The sequence below is a fragment of the Rhinolophus hipposideros genome (genome assembly GCF_964194185.1).
Source record: "Rhinolophus hipposideros genome assembly, chromosome: 4".
In the NCBI taxonomy this organism is placed as follows: Eukaryota; Metazoa; Chordata; class Mammalia; order Chiroptera; family Rhinolophidae; genus Rhinolophus; species Rhinolophus hipposideros.
The window spans coordinates 12,702,155-12,723,058 of NC_138050.1; the positions used below are offsets into that span (position 1 = coordinate 12,702,155).

The window sequence follows — 20,904 nt, forward strand, 5'->3', positions numbered from 1 at the left end:
TAGCCCTTACCTTTCCTTTGTATTGTTAGTTTCTGCTGCTGTAGTTCCCCGTCTCTATGACAACTGCTTAAATTGGGATGGGCAACTGTCATCTGGAGTATTACTGAGAGAAAAGTGTTAGTGAGCACACAGTTCCCATAGATAAAGCGTTTCAATATAATCCAATTTTAATTGAGCTCCAGAGACTTTGATGTGCCGCAGAAGGCTGGGCGAGAGCTATTCCAGGGAGAAATTAAGCCCGCCCAGCAAGGCTTCACTTCTCCAGACTGTCACCATTTTAAGTAAGCATTAGCATCAGACTTAACCTGCCCCTACGGAACATCTCACTTCAGTTTTTCACTGATTTATTTTGCCATATGTAAAAGCGAAGCACTTTCATCTTTTTATATATGTTTTTACACCCATTTGATTAGCTTGCAAAGCTCGTACTGGACCTGCGATCCATCTTCTGCTGTCTATTGGACTTTGCTTTGGCGGTTCACATAAGGAAAAAAAAGTAGAGTGGGGATTAGTTTTAAATTGTTAGCTATCATCTATTAAACTTTCTTTTTAATATTACTTTGTAAAACCCTTTGGAGCTAAAAAGTTTAAGGCAGCGTAATTTTTATTTAGCTTTGATTTTTGTCATTGAATTTTCTTTTAGCTGTGATTTTTCATTGAATTTTACTTTAATACTTGGATGCTTTTAGGGGATAGGATTTTTATTTCAAAATACATTAAAATATATTTTCCTCATCACATGAGAAAAATACCTTTCAGTCAAAGCTACTTTAGAGCAGCTGATCACAAGCACATCAGTCCTTAATGGAGAAAGCACTATTATTATTTTTTTAATAGGGAAGAAAAAGGGTATTTTTTCAGGTGTATTCAATGACCTCTTAAATACTTTGAAATATAATGTTGACATACGTTAGGTGTTTTATTAATAATAAAAATGACTTAAACCCACAATGTTAATGAAAATACTTAAATGAACACTAAATATCATGCTTGTGACATCAGCAAGCTTTGTTATAGGTACGGTAAACTTAATGAAGTTACTACCTGCTTATGACATACCTGAGATTTCTGATCTGTATTGGCACATTTAAAAAACAGAAATAAAAATGTATGTTGAGAAATTAAGTAAAATTATGACAATAAATAGAAGTTAGTTTGTGCATTTGTGTGGTCGTAAACACATCCAGATTTACTTGTAAATTTACTGTAAAAACTAATAAAGTCTCAGCTCCAGGGCCCCTATTCCATGGTGCCTCAGAGAGATAGAAGTTGCCAAGAATTGCAAGTGGTCTCAGTTTATGCAGCTGCCTTAAGAGGTCTTGGAAGAACACAGCCTTAATTTCTAAGGCTCCAATATTTGCTACGATTTTTTTCTCATTCTAAATAAGTATTCACTTAGGTAGGTAATTTTGTATTTGTAACTTTGTATTATTTTGTAAAAGCAGACAACCCAAATAATGTAAGATTATTCCATACTTTATTTAATTACTTTATTGAATTACATCCCGCCCACCCCCCCTTGATGGGCATTTCCTTCCATTCTTTTGTTATAAACAATGCTGCAATGAATACTCTGGTATATATTTCATCTTGCTTTTGTGAGAATATGTCCACAGGATAAATTCCTAGAAATGAAATTACTGGGTCAAAGGATATATGTATTTGAAATTTGGATAGATAATGCCCCAATTTCCTCCATGTAAGTTATACTAATTTGCACTCACACCAGTAGTATATTGAGTGCCTGTTATCCTAAAAGCAAGCTCAATATCATTAAACTTTTAGATTTTTGACAATCTCACATAGAAATGGTATCTCCATATAGTTTAATTCCACTGTGGTGACTTAAATCATGTTTTCACTCAAGAAAGAGCCATTTGTACTATGTTTTCTGTGATTTTTTTTGTTTGACTTTTTTTTAAAAGCAAAATTTTACCATATAGCCATGTCTATAGGAGGAGATTATTGATAATAGTATAATTTGTGACATGTATTTTTTGTATTTGATATCATACAGTTTTATATTATGAAAATTATATACATTTATATTTCCTTGTCTACCTACTTCTTATATAGATTAAATTCTTATTCACTATGGAATGCCGTCCCAAATTTTAATGATATTAATTTAGAGGATAAGACTATTTTTCAATTTATCTACCTACCAAATGAGAATCTGTCCGCTCTGGCATATATATATATATATATATATATATATATATATATATATATATATATTAATATATATACATATATATATAAAATGCATGACATTATTTAAAATACAATTAGCTAAATATATTAACACTTCATAATACATAAACTATATAAAATTATAAGCCAGAAGGGTCACGTTCTTTATACTTTAGTTTGCCATGTGGATACATTTTTACTTAGTTACTTAAACATGACTATTGGAAACATACAGTGGCAGGCATGGAGCTTCACACACTTTCTGTGTGCCAGATACTCTGCCACACCAGCGAAGGCCCCAGTGTTAGTATGGGGTTAAAACTGGGACTTATAAACAGCCTCCGTCTATGGAGAAACCAATATTGTTAGGTTTATTTATACTATTAGTGGAGAGTAAAACTTTAATAACAAATTAGATATTTTAATTTATTTATAGTTTATCCGCTGGTTATCATTTCTTTAAAATAGTCAAGTATAAATAGTTTAATTGTTTTTGTTAACACAATTTTCTTTGTGCAAGTTTATGTTTATATGGGTGATAACGAGCAGAGGGATTGATGTATCTAAAGTCTGGACTGAACCTCTTTTTCACAATACTCATCGTATGCCAGTAATCCTAAAGCTAGAATGGTGAGGAGCGTCATTCATCTAGTCACTGGAGCCAGAAACACTTGCAACAGCTTTAATTCCTTTCGTGTCTTACATCAGTGTTAAACAAAATGAAAACACTGAAGTCCTATTAATTCTGTCTCATAAATACACTTCCTCACTTTCCCTTCTTCGTAGCTACAACAACTATCTCAGATTGAAATTCCTTCACGTCCTGTTGGCATAATTCAGATTTTCAGTTTAGTATCCTTCCACGTGCTTTTCACTGCTTCCAGAGTGGTCTTTCTAAAATCTGATAACTACACTCACTTTAATGGTCTCAGTGGCACCACTGTCATCATTAGAAGTACCATTCATTGAGAGCTAGGTTTAAAATCAATGTCTCAGTTACTCCTTTCTGCAGTGAATGCTCTGGACAGCCTCTTGCCTATAGAAAGGTGACTTCTGGGACTTATAGTGGAGACACCTATTAAATACAGCAGCCTATTTAATTTTTTTCAACAATCCAGTGGAATACAATTATTATATCAATCAAGTATAAAGGCATGAATAGAAAGAGTGAGCACCATAAAAGTAGGGGCCATCTTTGTCTTCTTCACCATGTATTCCTATCACCCAGCACAATATCTGGAACCTAGTAAGCGCTGACTAAATTTTTGTTTGATGAGCAAATGGTGTGTGCCGCTAACAGCCTTTGCCTGGGGACAGAGTACTCGCTCATGATCAAAAGAGACAGATAAATGCAAATTCTCAGCAAAGTAGTATTCTGCAGCAAATAGACAACTTTACAATCAAGAAATATAAACAGAAGAAACAAAAATAGTCTGGAGGCTTTAGAGTAATACAGAAGAGACATTTGGGGGATACCTAACATTGGAAATACTATTTTCCTTGCCTACAAAAGTTGGGAGGTCTCTAAAAACCTCTTTTTACCACCCCAGTTACAGACATTTTTGAACGACATTCATATCCAAGCAAGGGGAGCTTACTGAGCTGTTTACGTTTAAACTGGCTTGCATGTCTTCAAGAGGTGTTAATTGTCCTCTCACGTTGAAAAATGAGAATACAAGTAAAAAATAACACAGGAAATCAGTAACTGAATTGTGTCGAGCTGAAGCAGTAAGAATTTTTTTTATTACTTTTTTTTTTTAAGATTCAACTTCAAACACAACAGACAGAACACTCAAAGCCATCTAGTAAGTGGTTTATAAGAACAGATTCTGGGAAATAACCAAACTTAGTGGAAGCAGTGTGAGATGCAGAAGCAGAGCTTGAATCAGAGAACAATGGCCATGAGAAAAGGGATCCAGGATGAGCCCAGAGCAGGGACTGCCCTCATCACTCCTGACTGAGGGTTTCGCTAGAGTCCTCGTGGGGAAGGTTTGTGAATTCATTTGTTCAACACCTTTCTGTAGCACTGCTTTTGTGCTTTTGTGCACTAGACACTTCGTAGATTATTCACTTGATACAACAACCCTGCAAAGTGGATATGATCATTCTCATTTCATGTAAATGGAAACTGTGTCTCGGTTATTAGAGAACTTCCCCAAGTAACACAGCTAGCTCAGAGAGGTTGAGTCAGACCTCAGTCTGTATGTCATCCGCTACAGTCCAAGTTCTTTCTACTCCAGCATGGCACACAGATATATAAAAATTATCATAGTCCGCCAACTCAGTGCTAATAAAGGGCATGTTTATCAGTACATACTGGTAGGATGAGAAAATGTGTCAGGTAACGAACACACATGCGGTGGTGGGCAGATGTGCATGAAAGTAAGAGCCAATCTGAAGGACTTCCTGAGTGCAAATTCCCTCCGTGACGATTGGCTTTCATTCTGGAGCTGCTCTTCAGGACATAATGATTCTAGAAGCGCTCTAGCTTTAAAAGGAAGAAAACACATTCACGTGAACCCCAAGGCTGCATCTGTGAGTGCCCAGTGGTCAGGTTTGCAAGTGAAAACATACTTGACAAACTCTATTTTTTAGGATAGTTAGGTTTAAGAAACTTGAGCAGACAGTACAAAGAGTTCGTGTGTGTGTGCGCGCGCGTGTTAGTCAAGCTTTTTCCTTCTTCAAATAACAAAGACATCAGGCAGTAAGAGTTTGTATCAGAAAACTTTTAGCTACAAGTAATAGATACCCTGACTCATATGGCTTCGTGTGTATGTACATATATGTGTATGTGTATATATGAGTATGTGTTTGTATCAAAAAATAGTAAGTCTCGAATTATACTAGTCTCCAGGGTTCATTAATTCAGCTGCTCTTGGATGTTTTCGAGAACCCAGGTTCATTCTGCATCTCTACTCCGTCATCCTTGGTTTGTCCTCTTTCTCACACTGACTGTGGTGTGGCCCAGCTCTTCTTCACGTCACTAGAAGCTCAGGAATGTCCAGAGAAAGGACAGCACATCTCTTCCACTGCCTTCCTCTTAAGAATGGGGACACTTTTCCAAACCTGAGGGAGCGCTGGGACTGGCCCTGGGGTCAGTGTGTCCTGACTCAGTAGTGCATGGAAAAGAAGTCAGTAACAGAACACAGCTAGGGTTCCGTTAATCAGGAAGGTGGAGGGTGGGGGGAATAGGAGTTGATTTTGAATGGGTAAGCAGTGGTGTCTACTACAGTTTATTGTAGGAAAGCATAGGAAAGTACAAACGGGAAATTCTCATCAGGCCCTCACAAAGAGTGGAATTTCATTAGGTTCCAGTGACCCAGTGCTTTTAATGTCCCTCCAGCCATAGATATCCATTAACATTACATGGTGCCAGTTGCTCTCTCTGTCTTTGTTTATATTTTTGCTACTACAGACTGACTCTAAATATACTTTTAATTCTGTCATTCAACAAATTATTTATTGAGTTCCTACAACGTAACCGTCACTGTGCCAAGCAATAGAGATATAGTAATGAGCAGAATCACGTGGTCAGAGTGGGGAAAATTAAATAAAATCCATAATAAACTTGCAAAATTACAAGTGCTGTGACGAACATGTCTCTCATATAAGGTGCTATGAGAGTATGTGAAAGGGAGATTTTACCTGGCCGAGAGTTCACTTGAGAAAATAGAAAGTTAAGAGAGTCAAGGCTGAGTAGAAGTGAAGTAGGCAAATGGGGGAGGGAAGATATTTCCAGAGAGGGAAGAAAATGTGCATTGGCTCTGTGACAGGAAACACCAAGGGGTGGACAGGGGATGGAAAGAAGATGTGGGGGTGCGGGCTAGAACCAGGAGAGCCAACTGGACCAGGTGTGTCTGGAGCAGGGTAGTTACAGCTGCCACTGGACCCGTCCTTATGTCTTGGCTTCTGTTTTTCCAGAATTCCCGCTGCCTTAGGATTTCTGGTGATTGCCTTCTTTGTCATTTGGCTTCTTCCCATCCTCCTGTTAGAGTTATCTCCAATTATCGTCCATTCAGATCATTAAGGGAGATTATCTGATGGGGTCAGCCAGCCAATACTCATGATAGTATGGGGTCTCATGAGTTGTGGCTGTACTGCTCAGATAACTGCTTCACATTAGGTGCCCATCCTGGTTCAGAGAGGTGGGGTCATAGGTAACCCACATGGTAAAAAGGCATTTTTCAGGAGGCGCACCTTCCATGCCCTGTCCAGTACATAATGAATTGAGAATCAATTCTGGACTATCTTAATATGACTGCTTTCAATTAATATAGGTCATATAAATTTGTAACTTTTCTGTACATGTTTATTACTAAGCATAGATCGATCAACAAAGGCATTCCTAACGAATGACTTCTGTGACATCCCTGCCCTGTGCCAGGCTCTGTACTGAGGGTGAGGGATGCGGAAACGCACTGAGAATCCCTGCCCTCGGTGCCTTCCCAGGTCAGCAGAGGCACCAGCGAGTAAACCGACACGTATAAGAATGGTTCCCTAAGTGTCCTAGGTGGCTGCAGGCTTCCCAGAGGGCATAGCAGCCTCTCCTCACTTGGTCCTGAATAGGAATTAATCAGAACAAAACAGGGAGGGACCTGCCAGGCAGAAGCAACGCCATGTGCAGGGGCAGAGAAGCGTGACAGAACACGGCACATGTGGGATCTGAAAAGTGGTCAGGATGCTTAGAATTTAAGAGCTAGGCATAATGGACAGTGTGGCTAAACATGAGATTTTATACTGCTATTAATAAATACCTGCTGTGTACCATGAGTACACACTGCTTTATATACATAAACTCTATTATGATTTTCATGACATACTGGGATCCAAATTTTTAAAAACTGTTTGAAACTCTAATGGATCTAAACTGAAAAGCATACTACTAGCATTTGTATTACATGTATTTTTTCCAGGTTAGTATAATGTTAACTAAAGAAAAAAGAGTTTTGCCCTTAAATTTGAAAAAAGAATTAAGATTTCTCTCTTGATTATACATTTCTTTTCAGTACTTCTGTCTTTAAACTTTTAAAATAAAATTTGTAATAAATTTTTTCAATAGAATTTGAAAAACAAAAACTTTTTATTTAATGTTTTATAACAGTTCTATCATAACATAATTAGATCTTCAGTCCAAAGCAATTCTCCTTTATGTCGATTTTGCATGATTCTGAAGACTGATTTCACTATTATAACAATAATTTTTGCAACTCCCACATCTAATCTTGTATCATTCTGACTATACCTAAAACTTTGATTGAATTATTTCCAAAAAGAGAATTATTTCCAAAATTTGTGCTGACAATTTGCAGTATCTACAAAATCAGACCCAATTGTCAAATTGGTTCAAAGAAAATCTCTAACCCAGAAATCCAAATGATCTGATATTAAAAAAAAAAAAAATCTAAAACAGGAGATATATAAATATAACTAGTTTGAAAACTGTCATTATGCAGAATAATACAAGGGAAGTTAACATGCTCAATAAGGAAATGAAAGTTAATACTAGAAACTAGAATTAGTTTCTTTTCAAAGTGTACATCCATTTCCTTTGTAAAATAGCAGAGGGACAAATACAAGATTTCAGAGTTTGCCAAATTTGAGAAAATGAGGAAACACAGCCAAATATATAATATTTACACATGGGGACATTCATGAATAGGACAAAAATGAAGCAACCTTGCCAGTATCATTTTTTCATTGTGACAGTTTTACCATAATTTTGAGAGTGTGCATTTGCAGAGGAAGTAGGCACAGAGGAGTCCAGGTGCTACTCAAAGTTGTATGTAAATTAAATTTTAAAGATTTTATTCAACAAAAGTTGATTGATTTCCTTCCATGTGCAAGTTCTGCACTGAATACCAAACAGAATACCAGTAGTGACAAACCCTCATGAGCTCTACCATTGTTTAGGGGACGTATGCAATGAAATAGGTGAATCGAAAAGCACTTGCCACCACATGAGAGATACTTGGAGCCGTACAACAATCCTCTTTCGAAAGAGTTCATGGTTTTCTACTAATGAACTAATGAATGTAACATAACAATTGCATAGAGTATTGGAACAGCGTCATCCTTCTCCATCCAAACAGCCTCTACAATGGAAGTGGCAGTGATTTCTAAAGTGCAGATTTAATCACCTCACCTCTTTGTTTAGCACAGTGGTCGCCATTGTTCTCAGACCAAAATTCCAAACTCTTTAACATGAATTATGTGATGTAGCCCTACATCCTGGCTCCCCACCTGCCTTTTATTCTAATTTTATTTTCACTTCTCTCCTCTTTACCACATATGTTCCAAACACCTGGGCCCATCCCCCCAAAGCCCCATGTTTACATACATGTTGTGTATGTAACACTGCTTGGGACATGCTTTTTCCCTGCTTCACCTGCCTCCCCTTTCCTCACTGTGATTCTCCTCCAGACAATGAACTCCTTGAGGGCAGGGACTCTGCCTCACTTTTCACCATTGGCTCATGACAGTCAATGGATAAATATTGGTTAAATAGAAGTCAGTGAAATTGATAAATCAAGAGGACAATTTTTGGGTCTGTGTTAGATCAGTAATCAATTTTTGGGTCTGTGTTAGATTTTACTGATTATGTTGCCTGCCTTTTGTCAGTTTTATTGTGATTGTACCCAGCAGTAACTGACTAAAAGGCAAAAGTGAGACTTTTCTATCCTTTATTTGAGGATTTCTTTATTGTGTAGGGCTGGTGTCTTGCACTTGTCCTCTTTTTTTCACCCGCCCAATAAAAGAATTTTAGAAAACTATATGCCATCTTTCTCACGTTTAAGTTAACATTTGAAATTTTTCATAAGTTGAAACATTTTTATAAGATATAATATCCAGTATGTTCTAAATGTTGATATTTTAAAATAGTATTGTTACTTCACTTTTCAGATATCCTCAATAGAATAAAATATATTCTATAAGATAGTAATTTGATTACTATCATCATCTATTTTAAAATACACAAATAATCTTTTTTCCAAATAGACATTTTATATAATTCCTGTTTGTCTTTGAGCTCATATTTCAATTTATTTCCCTCCCCAAAGCTTATCTATTATAAAAATATGTTATTTTTGAAAGTTTTATATTGATCATGATATTATACAAACCTGCAAAAAGTACATATACTTATGAATTGAATTTTTAGTTTTGTTTAATTCCTAAAGCCATAAAATTCTAAATGTTTAAAGTTTATTTTCTGGTGAAAATTATTATTACAAATATTATCACCTTACAGTCATCAAACAATATAAATATATTGTGACCTTGAAAAATAATTATTAAACACAGAAAGTAAAATGCTATGTAAATTGATCTCTTAATGAGATGAATGGTTAATATATTCACATGAATAGTTTTTATTACTAGAAAAATGCAAGGATCAATAGAAGTACTTCAAACTTTCTTTTTTGTAGATGTGTTGAAAATCTTGTTCACATAAATAAATAGAGGGATGTTGAAGTTTTATTTTGGCAATGTTATAATTTTTTGTACCACATCTAAGTCGTATGCTAAAAATCACCCAGTGACCTATCATCAAAAATTATTTTTAATTGTCTCTCACATGACAGCCCAATTAGATCCACCTTCAACTCTTAAAATTAAAGAATTGCAAAACCATCTGACTTGCAAAAGGATGTGTTTGTTTTTTTAATCCAGTCATTGAGGACATATGCTTTTCAACACCTCCATCAGTATTTTGAATTGTTTCTTATTTGAGGCTCTCACCCCCTCAGCAGATCATATACCCTAGGCAACACACCGGAGAGAGCACCTCCTTATTTTTCATTTATTTATTTATTTTTTTTAACTGAAGAAGGACAGTTTGAAAAGGGAGATGGGGAAGAGAAATTGGACTTCCCTCACAGGATCATTCTCAGGCAGATAGATTTTAAGAAGCTGTGGGTCTGGAAACTTACTCTGTTAAATCACGCATACCTAATTTACCTCGTGGGAAGTTATTGCACTGCCCATTTAGAAGAGGCCAGTGCATGTGTTGTTGTTTCAGTTTTTCCATAATCTTCTATTTGTTAAATCTTAACACTCCTGCATGCCTTTGGTGAGGAAATAGCTTCACCTAGACATGTGATGAGAACTAGGAGGGGGCAGTTGCAAACACCTTGCTGGCTCTGCCGCTCCCACATCCCCAGCCGGGTACCACAGCAGGTATCAATCAGAGGTGATGTCCCACACGATCATTTTGGGAACCATGCTTCTGCCATCTTGTGATTCGGCTTTCCTTCTGGGACTTAGCCTCCTCTTCATTCAGCTGGCAGATGGGAAAAGAGCATGGACGGTCACATATGAACGTACACCTGAAATTAGTTTTGAACTATTCCATCTTGAATATATTTGTTATATCCCAAATCACTGATAATTTATATGGAATTATAAAAGTAACGGAGGCTTATAACTTTACATTGTACTAAAGCCCTTTCATTGAACTCTTCAAGCTACAGTTGTCTGTTAGATACGACAGCCTCGTGAGCACTGAACAGGGCATGTCTGTCCAGCCTCCTGCAGCCTTTTCCTCAATTCTTAACATAAAATACAACGTTAAGCAAAATTTAGATTTTTCATATTCAAAGGAAAAAAAAGGATTTATACTACTTGTTTTAATATGTGTGTTAGATGATTTGAGATCAGCAAAGCTATCACTAAACAAGTACTTTTTACATTGTACAATATTAGCTGCCTTAAAAGGAAGAAAAGATGAAACTGATGTGACAGCCACATTCATGCTTCTGACAACATATACATGTCTGACACACATGAGTGCACAGCAACCCTATTTTTCTTCAACAAGATCATCAAATAATATGTGTTACGCACACACATTTGGGTAAGGTGACTTACAAGGGGTCTCTGTTACATGTATTGTTTCCTTTGTGCTTCAGTTCCTAACCGAGTGGGGCAGACCTCAGGGTATAAGTCTATTCTAGCATGAATGCTTTCTTCCTTTACTTTTTTCGATACTAAACAGTTAGCTCCAAATAGTTCACGAAGTTCCATAAGATTTAAGATCAAGACGGTTTAATACTCTTGTTTATGACCTATGTGATGTAAGAAAAATTACATGTATTTAAATTTCAGAAAATGAAACTGAATGGGGTCATTAGCATTTGTTGATTAGATTTCATAGTATATTAAATAATTTGGAGAAGGAGGCAGACACAGACCAGATGATACGGGAATGTTAACTTAAGAAAACAAAAACCACAAACCTCACATATAGATGAAAGTGCTTGCACAGTTTAGGAAAATATCCTGGATTATAATGAAAAACAAACTTAAAAAGTTATTATAGAAGGTCTTGAAACTTATAGAACATTATGTATCTAGTAAAGGTATAAATAATAGTATCAGGCAATACTCATATTTCAGACCTGGGCTTGATGCCCAGATTTTTATAGAAATGTGCCCGAAACTCAGTATTTAATCAACTATAAGTGATATTTCTTTACGTTTCAGAAATATGTAGAAACGGATAAAGCTCATCCGTTGCCGGTCATAGTGTCCCAGCTGGTGATACTGCCTTCAGTCCGAAACCCCATCCTTCCTCCTCTATGTGCTGTCCTCATTAGGTTACCTCCCTCGGAGTGTCCCATGAGCACAAGAGAGGAAAGGAGGCTTGCAGGACAGTCCAAGGGAGCCCATAGCAACCACAAAACTCAGGGAATGCTAGTGTTTTATCTCAACATTTCATCATCTGTTACATTTCCTTTTCCAGTCTCTCTGTGTCAATTTTACTTAAAAAATATTTCAAATGACCTACCAGAAATAAAATTGATGTCAAGAAGAGTGCAAGATGATATTCTTGGGCACACCTAAGGATACATTTTCTTATGTAGAGACATAAGTTTATAAAATAAAGTCAAAACACCATACATAGCCTTACAGACCTTCCTGAAAACTCCTCTGGAATGAAGGAATTCTTTTTGTGTGGCACAGGGTCTTTCCGGATGGGGAATAACCCATCTAGAGTTCCTCAGGGGTACAAACGAAACTACTAAAGACGAGACACCAGTTCTATTTAGATTGCTTTTGTAGGTCTTGATTAAATCTGAAGTGGGCTCCACCATTAGGATAATAAACATGAGAAGCCTGAAGGCCATACTGGAAAGCTTTTTCCAGTTCATCAAAGGAGTCCGAAATGCACACACTTGGTAAGATATCTTGTAATCTCCTCCATATGTATTATCTCTGTCAGTTTCTCTTAGTGATTTATTCAACCAATAAATATATATGGAGCACACATGTGCCAGGTACTATTTTAGGCACTGTATATTGAACAGTAAATAAGATAGACAAGGGTCCTGTTCTCTTGGAACTTTCATGTCACAGGAAGGGGACAGACAAAAAACAAATGAAGAAAATAAATAAGTGCCCTGCACGGAATTAAAACCAAGTGGTGCGATAAAAGAGACAGTGAAGGTTAGTACATGGTAACGATCCCCCGGATGCCAGGAAAGACTAGCTCACAGGAGGGGATATAAAAAAAAAAAGTTAATTTTATAAAATAAAAAAAATTAGGAAAGTTGCCTTCCATAATCAGTCTTGAGAAAGAAACAAGAAGAAGGGAAAGCAGGAGGTGGCTTGCTGTTAAAAAAGAAGAGGACTCCAGGCTATCCTGGGTTTCCTGGCCGGGAACGGTGACCAGCTCAGAGCAGTGTCTTTCATCAGCCCTTTCTAAGGATTTGAAAACCCCAGCTATAACATGGGTGACTATAAAGTAATTAGGCAAATTTTTTTATCAAGTTTTCAGAAGTAATATGTGTGTATGTATATAAGTTTCCTTCCCATGGCCTTTTGGTAAGGGCCGCAGGCTTATTCAGAGGATGCTGTCCTTGTGCAAAAAAGCTTTGGACCTTTGGATCTCTCTCTTGGAATTTGCTTCCCTGACCTGTTTACGAGCTACTAGCAACATAATTTTCTTGATTCTCTCTCCTTATACTCCTTAACTCCAGGCTTTACTGAGTTCCTCTGATTATCTCGGTGTCCTTTTTTTTTCCCTTGCTCTGAGGGTCTCTGAGGACTCCTGTGATCCCAGCTTGGAGCTAAAAAATGGTGTTCAGAGGATAGATAAGAGTTTTGTGTATCAGTCTGGATCTGTTCAGGAGAGAGAAATCACATAGGAACTTAAACAGAGAAAGTGTAATATAAATTATTATAATATAAATTATAATAGGAGATTGGAGTAACAAGGGAACGGTTAGTAAGAAATAAAAATCTGAGTGTGTGTGTGTGTGTGTGTGTGTGTGTGTTTAGAGAAGCATATGTAAGGAGCAGCCACTACCCTTAGAGCTGACGTTGAGTCCAAGGAGCAGGCCTCTAGGCCGTGTTGGGAAAAGCACGGCTGTAGCTCACTGAATGGTGGAGAAGTCACTGGTGCACTTCTGGGGGACCTTGCTGGAGCTCTGTCCTCTGGAACTTTCCAGAAATCCACCCTCTAGAGAGTGAAGCTGTTCCTAGGAGGGTTCTCACCAGAGGCGCTCTGCTACAGAACTGCCTGGGGTCGGGGGAGTGCTGGAGAAAACTGCTGGTCACTGGGTACTGGTCACACCACACCCTGCAGGAGCTGGGCGCAGGGGAGGCCCCATCTTCTGCCCGAACCTGCTGACCAGAAACAAGGAGAACACCGCCTCCTGCACTGTCTCTTCAGTGTCCTTTCCTGGCAATATTTAACATCGCACCAGCTGGCAAAGGGGAAGTTAAGGGCACAGATTCATTTTTGCAGAACAAGCAGTTAAGGGGGAACTCGGAGCTGGAAAGCAATAAATTGATAACTGGCACTGTGGTAAGGCATGTAGCACTTAAGGCGTCAAACTAACCTCTATGTGTTTGTGAGCTGCCTGCCTGTTAACAGTGAAATAACGGACACTGCTCTTACTGGAAACTGATAATGTGCAAGTATTCATTACATCATGGTTCCCAAAGAGAAAAGTAACAATATGAGGGTGGAGGGGGGGTGGAGAGAGTTTTCATTCTCCTGGCATACTGGTTTAGTGTAAGGGTGCCAGAACAGCTTTCCTGGGACAGTCTCCCATTTTTTTCTGAGATTATACTCATTTTCCTGTCTGAGTTTTATACATATAGTGAAATAGTTGTCATAGTGAAGGATAGTTTTTATTGTGGTGGCTGTTTTATTTGCCATTAACCCTGTATTAGTACTCTCTGTTTTTAAAAACATACTGTTCTATGAAGTTCTAATCTGGAAACTATTGCACCCAACTAAGAATTTGTAAATATAAATTGTGGCAATTCACGACTATCCTTTTGTAAAATGTACAAAGAGTTTTGCATTTAGAAACTGAAAAAGAATTGTTACATTATGTTCAACAACAATGACACATAAACTTATAAACAGAACTTAAATAACAGCCAAAGCCATGCACTTAAACTAACCAGTAATAGGTATTATTATCACTGTTTTTCAGATGACAATGTTCAGATGGAGTTATTTTTTTTTTTTCCAAAGCCCTATTGCTAGTAAATAGGAGAGCCAATATTTAAATAGGAGTTTGACTGGCTCCAAAATGTTTCAGGATTTAAATCGATGTCTGACTACCTCCAAAAACCTTGCAGTGTCTAGGGCAAGACGAAAACTGGATTAAGGAGTTCAAAAATTGAATTTTCAAAAATATAAAAGACCAAAAGATCATATATACATACATATATATATATATATGTGTGTATCTATATATGGTGTGTGTGTATATATATGTGTATGTGTGTATATATGTGTATATATATTGCATGTATACTTATCATTCCTAGAGAAAGGAAATGTAAAAGGACTTCCGAACTTGTTTTCAAAGCTTAAGAAATATCGTGTATGGAAAACTCAGTAACTAGTTTGCATTTGCAAATATAAGTGTAGCAGACTCTACAGAGTAAACCAATGCAAGTAGAAAATGTGTTTCTGTGATGGTAATACACATTGGTGTGTCAGGCAGGAGTATGTTGGCTGCAGATTTGACTGCAGTGGCTGTAATCAAATACAGATTTATCTGTGTCGTGGAACAGGAAGTCCACAAATAGGTGGTTGCTGCGATTGTTTCAGTAGCTCAGTATTAGGGCTAACCTCAGCGTGATTCCCTTGGCCCTCCTCTCACGGTGTTGCAATGGCTACAGTTTCTGCCATCGGATCTCTATACGAGCAAGAAGGAGACTCAAGTGTGCCTGCTATATATGACTCATTTTATCAGCTTTTCTAAAGCAACCCCAACTGACTTTGGTTTTATTCTCACTAGCCAGTGCTGCAGCAAATATTCTTGCCCCTGGTTACACGGGAATTTGGGGAGCAAGGAGTAACTTTTTCATGATTGCCTTAGACCATAGGTCAGCCAAACTCAGGCTGCCCCTGTTGTTGTAAATAAAGTTTTAATGGAATACAGCCATGACCGTTTATGTACATATTGTCCATGACTGCTTTCATGGGACACTGGCAAAGTTGATTAGCTGTGATAGGGACCATAGGGCCTGCAAAGCCTAAAAGTATTTACAATTTCGCCTTTTACCACAAATGTTTCCTGATCCCTGGCTTAGATCAATCATGATCCATCGCCTGGGATTGACCACATGGACACTTCAGGGATAACTGGGCTTCCATTAGCGAGGAAGGGGGAGGAAAGGGGATATTGGAAAAGAACCAACAGTTATGTCAGGTCACCTAGCCCAACTAATTATATGCAAAGCCAAAAAGTCATAATACATATTCTCTTCTAAGTTACAGGGTCACATTCAACATATAACTTTTTTGCTTCTTCACTTCCTCATTAGTCAATTAAGAAGGGTAGAAATTTTGCAAATATATGGAATTAAATGATTGACAATGTTGTGATATATCATGAAATCAGGAAGATGATCCCTAATTTACCAACTTTTATTCAGCACTGTGTTTTAGATACATATTTTACTGATTGGCACTTCCCTTTTAACTATTTATTTTAGGTTCTTGCATACACTGAGGGACTCCATGGAAAATGGATGTTCAGCGAGATACGAGCTGTATTTTCAAGACGTTATCTTCTACAAAACACTGCTTTGGAAGTATTTATGGCAAACAGAAGTAAGTCTCCTTAAATATTTGGAAAGAAAATGTGCTCATGTTTAAATATTATTCATTTACATGGTGTGATTCTGTCTTGATGTTTTCCTGCTGTATTTCTCTCTTTGTTATACTCTGGATAAAACAAAAATTTAAAAAGCATTGATTTGGTTGAAAATGTTAATCCTTGATTTTTCATGGATAAAGTTATATAGAAAGCTGGTTTTCCATGAAGATTCATTATCTTTGCAAATAAATTGGGACAGGCACAGAAAATGATTTCTGAAATTGATGGTTAGTTTTCCTGTGGTTTTCTAAATCATGTTTTTTTTTTTCCCTTCTTATCACAGCCTCCGTTATGTTTAATTTCCCTGATCAAGCAACAGTAAAAAAAGTTGTCTATAGCTTGCCTCGGGTTGGAGTAGGGACCAGCTATGGTTTGCCACAAGCCAGGTAATTATATCATATTACACATTATCTGTGGGTTTTTAAAATATAAATAGGGTTTTACCATTATAATTATTTTGTGAACCAAGGAATTTTTTTTCTCTGCAGGTCATTTGTAGAAAAAGAGGTTATGAAAACCACTATTTTTAGAATGACAAAATATGTAGGGCATAATTTTATTTAACACATATAATTGAGGAAGTAAAAAAGTTGATTGACTATCATAGCTAGCATACAATTAAGACATTTTGCTTGTAATCTTACAAGAAACATACCAAAAGCCTCATGATGTTTGTGATTCATTGTTGTGTAATTGCATATAAATTGTTCTTATAAATGCGTCTTCATTAAAGTAATACAACTCTTAGAGTTATTGAGATTAATAGTCATTAATTATGGTGTGGTTTTCACCATTTCCTAAATCTTTCATCTTGGTATTTTAAAAGCTTCATTTTTAAATCTTACTGATTGAAAGATACTAGTTTAAGTAAAAAACATAGTCAGTAAATTCTATGTGTCACTAATATCAATTAGTCAGCTTTTGGCTCCAAGTAACTGAATACCTGACTAAATATGACTTAAAAGATAGAGTTCTTAGCTTTTTTGTTTTTGTTTTTAATATAAAAGATTTTGAGTTGCCAGTACTGGCTCGAAGGTTAGGTGGTGTCAGGACTCTCAGTTGTCCTAAATGTTCACAAAATAACTACTACTGTTCCAGACAATATATCTTCATACAGCTGCGTGAAAGAAGGAAAACAACATGAACAATTTCTCCTCAAGCATCTATGCTTTAGGAAAGAATATATTTCTCACTTCCAGTCAAGATGGTGAAGGAGGTAAACGCTATGTTCACCTCCTCTCACGACCACATCAAAATAGCAACTAAACTACAGAACAACCATCACTGAGAATCACCTGAAGTCTAGCTGTACAGAAATCCTATAAGTAAGGAAATATAGAAGAAGCCATGTCAAGACTAGTAGAAGGGGCAGAGATGCAGAACGTGCTGGTCCCTGTATACATGTGTGGGGGTTAAAAATCAGGAGGCACATCTTGGCAGTGGAGGTCCCCCTGAGGAGAGAGGGATCCCAGCCCCACACCAAGCTCCTGAGTCCAGAGTTTCAGTGCTGGGGAGAGAAGTCCCCATAACTCCTGGCAGTGAAAGTCAGTGGAGATTATGGTTTAGTGAGATGGAGTGTGGCTGGAGACCCAGGAACTCCTCTTACAAGGCCCACACATGGACTTACTTGCTGAGGGACTCACTTGCTCTGAGCTCTAGCACTGGGGCAGCAGCTCAAAAGGCACCAGAGACATATGGGGAGGAACTGAACTGTCTGGCAGCACGGCAAGGGCTGGAGGGGCAGCTGTCTCCCAGAAAGAAGTGCTAGCAGAAGCGATTGTTTCTTTGTTGAACCCTCCAAGCCAGCACGCAGATGCAGGCAGGCATCATATCTGAGTCTCCATCCACATGCCTAACACCATTCTCCCTGCCCTAGCGATTCCCTGAGACCCCGACCCACTGTACTTGTGGTCCCATCCAAGCCTCTTCCAGTGGCTTTTCCATGCAAAGAACCTCTCTTGGATCATGCTGTCGACTTTCCTGAAGTCTCTCAAAGGTTCACAAACCCCAAACACACAGCATCTGGCCTTAGCACGCCCCATACCTCTTGCTGAGAAGCCCCAAGCCTGGCACACGTGGCAGCTGGCCTCAGTTTGCAGGTTAGCCTCTCCAAGACACCTCCACGCCTGCACAGATGGTGACCACCTGTGGATTGCTTTGTGGCTCATTCCACATAGCCCGAGGCAGGGCCCAGGCTGCAGCTGAACTTGGCTTGTGGCAGGGCCCCTACAAGGAAGCCCCGGGCTGGCACACCTAGTGGCCAGCTTCAGACCAAGCTGCAGCACCACCTGGCTACCTCTGCAGACAACATACCCAAAGAGCAGACTAGGTAGGCACCAGAGCCCTGCTAAAGTGAATCCTGCTCCATTAAGTCAGCCCCTGCACAACAGCTCCTCCCCTATAGTCATGGCCAGTCCTCACAACCAATCAACCTGAGGATCAGTCCCTTCCATTAACCTACAAATAGCAACCAAAGCTCAACTACAACAGGGGAGCATGGACAGCCCACACAAGGGACACACCTGGATCACCCAGCTCTGGTGACAAGGGGACTGTGCCACTAGGCCACATAGGATACCTACTACATAAGGCCACTCTGCTAAGACTGGGATACATAGCAGCTCTACCTAATACATTGAAACAAGCACAGGAAGATAGTCAAAATGAGGAGACAAAGAAACATGTCCCAAATGAAAGAACAGAAAAAGCACTGAACAAAATGAAGACAAGAAATCTACCAGATGAGAGTTTAAAACACTGGTTATAAAGATGCTCAATGATCTCAGTAAGAACTTCAACAAAGACATAGGAGACATAAAAATGGCGATAGAAAACATAAAAAAGAAAGCATCAGAAATAAAGATTACAATAACTGAAATAAAGACTACATCACAGGGAATCAATAATAGATTAGATGAAGCAGAAAATCAAATCAGAGGTTTCAAAGATCAGGTAGCAGTAAACACCCAATCAGAACAGCAAAAAGTAAAAAGAATATCCCAAAATGAGGATAGTTTAAGGGGCTTCTGGGACAACATCAAGTGTGTCAACATTTGTATCATGAGAGTACCAGAAGGAGAAGAGAGATAGCAAGGAATTGCAAACCTATTTGAAGAAATAATGGTAGAAAACTTTCCTAAACTGGCGAAATAAGTAGACATACAAGCCCAGGAAGCGCAGAGAGCCCCAAACAAGATGAACCCAAAGAGGGCCACACCAAGACACATCATAATTAAAATGCCAAAGGTTAAAGACAAAGAGAATCTTAAAGCTGCAAGAGAAAAACAGATGCTTACCTACAAGGGAGCTTCCATAAGACTGTCAGCTGATTTCTCAAGAGAAACTTTGCAGTCCAGAGGGATTGGCAGGAAATATTCAAAGTGATGGAAAGCAAGGACCTACAACCAAGATTGTGCTACCCAGCAAAGCTATCATTTTGAATCAAAGGACAGACAGAGTTTCCTAGATAAGAAAAAGCTAGAGGAATTCATCAACATCAAACCAGTATTACAAAAAAAGTTGAAGGGACTTCTTTAAGAAGAAGAAAAAAATATATGAATAATAAAATGGCAATAACTACATATCTATCAACGATTCCTTTTAATGTAAATGGATTAAATACTCTATTCAAAAGATGTAGGGTAGTTGAATGGATAAGAAAACAAGGCCCTCACAGGGCAGCCGATGGCTCAATTGGTTACAGCACAAGCTGTCAACAGGTTGCTGGTTCAATTCCCGCATGGGATGGTGGGCTGTGCCCCTTGCAACTAACGATTGAAAGCGGCAACTGGACTTGGAGCTGAGCTGCGCCCTCCACAACTAGATTGAAGGACAACTACTTATAACTGATGGGCCCTGGAGAAACACACTGTCCCCCAATATTTCCCAATAAAATTAAAAAAAAGAAAAAAGAAAGAAAAGAAAACAAGGCCCTCACATATGCTGCCTACCAAAGTCTCACTTCAGATTGAAAAACATGTAGAGACTGGAAGTAAAGGGATGGAAAACTATTTTATGAAAATGGAAACAAAACAAAAAAGCCTGAGGTAGCAATATTTATACCAGACAAAGGAGACTTTAAAACAAAGACTGTAACAAGAGACAAAGAAGGACCCATGATCCCACTTCTGGGTATTTATTCAAAGAAACCCAAAACACTACTTCAAAGGAACACACGCATCCATATGTTCACTGCGGCATTACTTACAATAGCCAAGATATGGAGGCAACTTCGTGTCCATCAATGAATGGATGGATAAAGAACAAGTGGTATATATCTACAATGGAATATCACTTAACCACGAAAAAGAATGAAATCTTGATATCTGGAACAACATGAATGGACCTAGAGGGTATTATGCTGAGTGGAGTAAGTCAGACCGGAATGACGAATGTCATATGATTTCACTTATATGTGGAATCTAAAAACAAAATAAATGAACAAACAAAACAGAAACAAACTAATAGATACAGAAAACATTTTGTGCATTGACAGATAGGATGGGGGGGTTAGGGGGATGGGTGGAAAAGGGAAGGGATTAAGAAGTACAAATTAGCAGTTACAAAGTAGGCATGGGGATGT

At 38.1% G+C, this 20,904-nt stretch overlaps 1 protein-coding gene across 4 annotated transcripts in view; it reads left to right on the forward strand.

The window, feature by feature from the left end:
- The window catches only part of NBEA (neurobeachin), a 656,028-nt gene that overhangs the window by 515,597 nt on the left and 119,527 nt on the right, over positions 1 to 20,904 (forward strand). For all 4 annotated transcript variants that reach the window (XM_081046841.1, XM_081046842.1, XM_081046843.1 and 1 more), the window contains 2 exons: positions 16,159 to 16,276; positions 16,606 to 16,708. In XM_081046841.1, coding sequence (XP_080902967.1) covers positions 16,159 to 16,276; positions 16,606 to 16,708 — 221 coding nt within the window. The remainder of the gene's footprint in view (positions 1 to 16,158; positions 16,277 to 16,605; positions 16,709 to 20,904) is intronic.